Genomic DNA, 5,756 nt, shown 5'->3' with positions numbered 1-5,756 from the left:
TCGTCATTATATCCAGTATCTCTGCAAATGTCCCTTTTTGCCTCTATCAGTTGACTCGAATAACGTACACAGGTCAAAGTTGACACAGGTCAAGTCAATCACAGGACAATTTAAATGTGAAATGTCAGCCTAATCCTCTCTGTTCCTCTGCAGATGGTGTTCTTTTTGACAGGTGAGTGATCAAAACGCTAACTTTACATTTCTACTACATGTTGTTTATTTACCGCCTAGGGCCTAGGCTTAGATCAGCGGTGGGCAAACTTTTTTGCGATAGGGCCACATCGGGATTTTGAAATTTAACAGAGGGCCACACATTTTTTGTGTTTGTCAAAATCAATTTGCGGGCCAGAAAAAGGGCAGTTATTTGAAAATATATGTCCATTATAATTTCTACCTACTTTCTATCTAGTTGTAGACACCAATGAATTGCCTGGAGTGTTATTTTAACCCAAAAATAATAGTTTCTATAATATTTCTTTATATTCTAATCATAATTTAAAAAAAAAATCTTCTCAAACATCACCTGGCCTCCCAAGTGGAAGCTCCTGCTTATTCCTCTCTTTGGATTTGTGGATACATTTCATACTTTTATTTTTTTTTGTTTATGTCAACGGCGTGTATTTAACCGTGAGTGAGATGCTGCGCTAGCCTCTCGAATTTCAACAGGTACAACTACAATATTGTAATGAAACAGGAGGGAGCGGGTCTCGAACCCTCGACCTTCTAGCCCGAGGTCCGGCGCGCTATCGACTGTGCCGCAAAAGCATGCTCAAGCGGCAGAGTCGATTTCCGCGCTTATAAACACAGGGTCGTTACACTACTCCCTCCTTTCAAAGAGCGCGTCCTCGCGCTAGCTTGCGACTTTACGTCTTACAGGAACGCGCTCACCGGCCAAGCACACGCACTGTCGTGGATGCGAGGTCCGATCACTTCCGACACCAATGTAATGAAACAGGAGGGAGCGGGTCTCGAACCCTCGACCTTCTAGCCCGAGGTCCGGCGCGCTATCGACTGTGCCGCAAAAGCATGCTCAAGCGGCAGAGTCGATTTCCGCGCTTATAAACACAGGGTCGTTACACTATAAAGTGTTTTTTTCTCAAAGTTGCCAGGATGTCACATGCATCCCACTTATATCAGTACACTCGTAACAACCTAAGCATTATGAAACTTCTATTATATCAAATAAGTTGTATCAAAATAGCAATACATTTTTATCTTGACTAAATTCGACACTCATTGCCCCCATACAAAAACTCATAATTAGCTTAATGATTCATTTTGGGAGCTAAACCCTCTCGCTTCACCTCTTCCTCTCAGATATTTGTTTGTTTGGATCCTATTTTTGTTTGCATTTTTTTTTTTTTTACAAAGCACTTCAAAGATTTTGGATTTCATATTAGAATAAGGCCCTTGGTTACGAGTCAAGTATGTGGCGGATGCTGGGAACTGAGACCACCGAGTCATTAGATGGCAGTAATGCGCTCAAATGAAAATGAAAAAATACATTCCCCCGGAGGAAAAGTGTGTACTGCCGAAAAGTGAAGGGAGTCTGTCGTAAAATGGTAGCAACAATGATGCCAGTAGAGAGTTCAGAGCTAAAAGTCAGTAGATAATAAACTTTTGCTATTTCAAAGGCACTTGTTGTATTGTATACTTATGTTGAATGGATTCGATTCGAGGCGCCTGTCCCAAGTCGGTAGCCTACGTTAGGGGAGCCCTAAACTGAATTGATATCCAGCTATATTAGCGTTAAAATGACATCATTCAACGGAGGGGGTAAGAAAACTCATAACAAATGTTCAAAACAAAGTCCACTTGGTAGTCAAATTATTCATTTAAATATTTGTGCTACAAAAAAGATCCAATGCCTTTATCATCTAGCAGTCTGTTGTTAGCAATTATATGAACATATGGCTAGCTGTGTTTACAAGTTGCAAAGTAGGTCTACATTCAAATAGTCCCTACTTAAAGGTAGGATTAGTCTTGGTATTGCAGGGTAGGCTATGGTTGTCAATAATCATCATGTTCTTGAAAAAAAGCTGGGTTTTATCCCATTTTTTCCCTCATCAACAGGAGGGAACCATGTACTTGTGGAAGTGAGCCCAGATATCCACATCTGTGGCTTCTGTAAGCAGCAGTACAATAACTTTGAGGTCTTTCTGGCCCACAAGCAAAATGGCTGCCATATACCCTCCTCTAACATATCAGCATCTAACTCCGCACCCACTCTTACGGGTAGGACCATAAGATGTCTCTCCCTACACAGTCTTGTTTGAACATGCTACTCCAGACTCATTTAATATACTGTTGGAACAATGAATAGTCTATATGTTTTCAAGTTAAACAAATTAGTCCTTTGTTATTTGGTAACTGTTGTCTGGAAATGTATCCTTTACAGTCAGAATATCCCCCCCTTTCCCCCTAGATTCCAGCACAGAGTTTTTTGAGGAAGCCTACCAGACATGTGTTATGAGAGGTGTCAAAAAGATCCTGACCAAAGCCCCAAAAACACCTTCCAAAAAAATAAAACCTGCCCTGACTTCAAAGAGACGCAGCTGCTGTTTCTCAGGTTGGTAGCTCACTCCCTCTTTCCTCGTTTATTACTCTTCTGACACATTCCTTCCATACTTCTGCTAGGGAGGAAGCACATTATCCGCTGGTCAGTTGCAACCAACTAGTTATTTTCTGGGTCACAGTTACTTTTTTTATAGCTGGCTTTTACACAACTTAATACTACAGTGAAGTGGCCTTGAAATGTGGCTGAAACAACACGATTATATTCAGGCTGCATGAATCAATCAATTTTCTAATCAAATGCATAATTTATTCCTTTGCCCCTAGGTTGCTCTTTCAAGACACAGTACGGTCAAAAAGACATGGAGCGGCATCTCAAAACGCATACTGGTATGTAACAATACTAGTATTATTAGATCATAATTCAAATTGGATTTATGCTCATCCTAGTATGTATTGCAAGACTTGACATAAATGTATCCTCCAATCCAACTGTGTGTGTGCTTGTGTATATGTGCTTGTGTGTGTCCAGGTGAGAAGCCGTTTGAATGTGAGCTGTGCCAAAAGCGGTTCAGCCGGAGGGACAAGCTGAACATGCACCTCCGATCCCACACGGGAGAGAAGCCTCACAAGTGCAAGTACTGTCCCTACGCTGCGGCCGACAGCAGCAGTCTGAAGAAACACCTCCGTATCCACTATGACGAGAGGCCCTTCAAGTGCCAGATCTGCCCCTACGCCAGCCGCAACTCCAGCCAGCTCACCGTGCACCTCCGCTCACACACTGGTGGGTCTGCTTTCCCTTCACTACTTGGGTTGATTAGTACACTGAAGCATGGAATTGGTGTTCACAAGATATATAAGTCTGGTTCTGAAATCTGGTTATTAAATGGTCTACATTGTTTCCCATTCATTTGGGATTTAAATATGGGACTTTGACTTATTTCAGTATAAGACCACTTAACTTCTGAATAGTCAGACAAACGTACGTTTCGAGTTAAGTTTGTTGTTGTTGGGTGTTCTATAAAGATATATATTCCTCTACTTTAGGGGATGCACCTTTCCAGTGCACTCAGTGTGAAGCAAAGTTCAAGATCAACTCTGACCTGAAGAGGCACATCCGCATCCACTCGGGTGAGAAGCCTTATAAGTGTGACTTCTGTGAGTACCGCTGTGCCATGAAGGGCAACCTGAAATCCCACGTCCAGATAAAACACGGCACGTCCAACTCTTTTCCCTGCCCTGACTGTGACTTCCAGTGCACCAATAAGACAGCCCTGCGGCAGCACTCGCGAGAGCACCAGCCCACTCAACCCATCCAGTGCTCCAAGTGCATCTACTCTTGCTCCAGCAAGGGGGCGCTCAAGGTCCATGAGCGGATCCACTCTGAAGAGCGACCCTTCAAATGTGACTTCTGCAGTTTCGCCACCAAGCAGCGCAGCAACCTGGTTATCCACAAGAAGAAGTGCCATGCGGACAAACCTGAGAAGGGGGCAGTTGTTGGTGGGAAAGGAGGCAAAGCCAGTGTCGGTAACGGATTGGATCCTGCCAAGCCTGTGAGCTCCCGGTACCGGGCCAAGCTGGATGCGACGCGGGCCTTCCGCTGTGACCTGTGCGAGGCGTCATTTGTGAGGGAGGACTCTCTGCGCAGCCACCGGAAGCAGCACCGGGAATCAGGATCTGAGCAGACTCTTTCCTTGACGCTCCAGCCCATTACCTCCCAGCCCAGTAGTGTGACTGTGAGCCCTTTACCCAGGCAGGACAGCCACACCACCCAGCTCCCCCTCCACCATGTCCCCCTAGCTCCCCTGGCCCCCTACAGCAGTGCCCAGCTTAAGATCATAGTATCCCACCCTTTGGGTCAGGAGGGCTCCTTCCATCCCCTGCAGGCTGGGGTGGGTGTGGACATTGGGCAGCACCAGCATCACACCAAGGGTTCTTCCGCCGTCCTCCTGAGCCCAGAGAGTCAGGACATCGTGGTCAACTCCATGATCCAGCAGGTCAACCTGAGCCTCACGCCCATGCAGCATATAGGAGGTCCAACAGAGGGCGCTGGTCTGGAGCCTGGGACGGTCCTGCTGACACACCTCTCCTCAGAGGACAGCAGTAACCCTCTGCACCAGGCCCTACTGCAGACAGCCATTACCTCCCAGATCTCTTCAGCAGCCCATAGCACACAGGCCTTCATCACCACCTGCTCAGACCTGGAGGGCTTTAACGCTCTTATCCAGGAGGGGGGCACCGAGGTTACTGTGGTGACGGAGGGAGGGAACCACAGTAACCTAGTCGCCACGGCCACCTCCATGTTCCCGCCCCCGGACATGATGTGTAGCGAAGGTGGCCCTTCGGAAGACTTGGCCAAGCAGGCACATGTAACAGTGGTGCACAGGGTTGGGGACAATAGGATTACCACCTGTGAGGAGGACAGTAGTCTCATTGTCCCTAGCATCAGTTTAGGCAGCCAGGGAGTGGTCATCCACAGCTTGCCTCTGGTGGTGACTGCCCAGAACCAGCCTGTTCTAGAACAACTCTCAGTCTCTACACAGAACCTCTATTCAGTGTCGGACACACACAACATGGACGGCCTCCAAGACTGACTAGACCACCATTACTGAAGGTCAACAGGTCAAATAGATATTTATAACAAACGGTTAGATGGCAGCTAATGTTCCGTTACAGAGTGATGACTCTTGACTCATGTCATGCTTAGATGAATTTAGTTGTTACTCATAAATTCAGGCTTGAATGAAGTATGTTTTGTACAACCTCGTCAAAATCGGATTATTTTAAATCTTTGACATGTTTCCCAATCATTAACTTTTCAATTCCGATGAACACGAAGGCCATGCATTGCTTAAAGTGTCATGAAACTAGGCATTTCAGAAAAACAAATTAAAACAATATCTGCTTGTGTTTCTGTGCTACTGCCCTATTATTTTGAAATGATAATTGAAATGTATTGTACTTGGTGTTCTGCTTTACCAACCTGTCGTTGACCATGAAAGAGTATTAATACATTAAAGTTAAAAATTGATAACTTACATCAAAAAACCTAGACAGTTATAGACAGAAAATACCTTATATCTATGCTTTCCAGTTACCTATTATTTATGTCAATAGATGTTCCTAGTGTCCACAAGCTATTTGCTTAACGTTCTTAGTATCTTTATGGAATTGCAGCCTTTCATGACTTTGGCAAAGAGTCATGGTAAACATGTACATTTCAATATCGCATTGATACAATG

General features: G+C 45.0%; 1 protein-coding gene across 1 annotated transcript; it reads left to right on the top strand.

The window, feature by feature from the left end:
* The first annotated feature begins 1,557 nt into the window (after positions 1–1,557).
* On the top strand, positions 1,558–5,424 carry zfp64 (zinc finger protein 64 homolog (mouse)). Its single transcript, XM_039010602.1, has 6 exons — positions 1,558–1,776; positions 2,074–2,235; positions 2,426–2,569; positions 2,842–2,904; positions 3,047–3,298; positions 3,562–5,424. Exons 1-6 carry the CDS (start codon positions 1,755–1,757, stop codon positions 5,106–5,108), a joined length of 2,190 nt encoding a protein of 729 aa, XP_038866530.1. The 5' UTR covers positions 1,558–1,754; the 3' UTR covers positions 5,109–5,424.
* The last annotated feature ends 332 nt before the right edge of the window (positions 5,425–5,756 follow it).

This window comes from Salvelinus namaycush, chromosome 16 (assembly GCF_016432855.1).
Source record: "Salvelinus namaycush isolate Seneca chromosome 16, SaNama_1.0, whole genome shotgun sequence".
Lineage (NCBI taxonomy): Eukaryota > Metazoa > Chordata > Actinopteri > Salmoniformes > Salmonidae > Salvelinus > Salvelinus namaycush.
The sequence above is the reverse complement of the archived record's forward strand: the minus strand, read 5'-3'. Positions and strand labels throughout refer to the sequence as shown.

What these genes read in the sequence shown, in the direction of transcription:
- zfp64 (XM_039010602.1), top strand. Translation starts at nt 1,755, where the DNA reads ATGACATCATTCAACGGAGGGG. An exon ending in CTCCGCACCCACTCTTACGG is followed by an intron (nt 2,236 to 2,425) that starts GTAGGACCATAA and finishes CTTTCCCCCTAG; the next exon opens with ATTCCAGCACAGAGTTTTTT. An exon ending in GCATCTCAAAACGCATACTG is followed by an intron (nt 2,905 to 3,046) that starts GTATGTAACAAT and finishes GTGTGTGTCCAG; the next exon opens with GTGAGAAGCCGTTTGAATGT.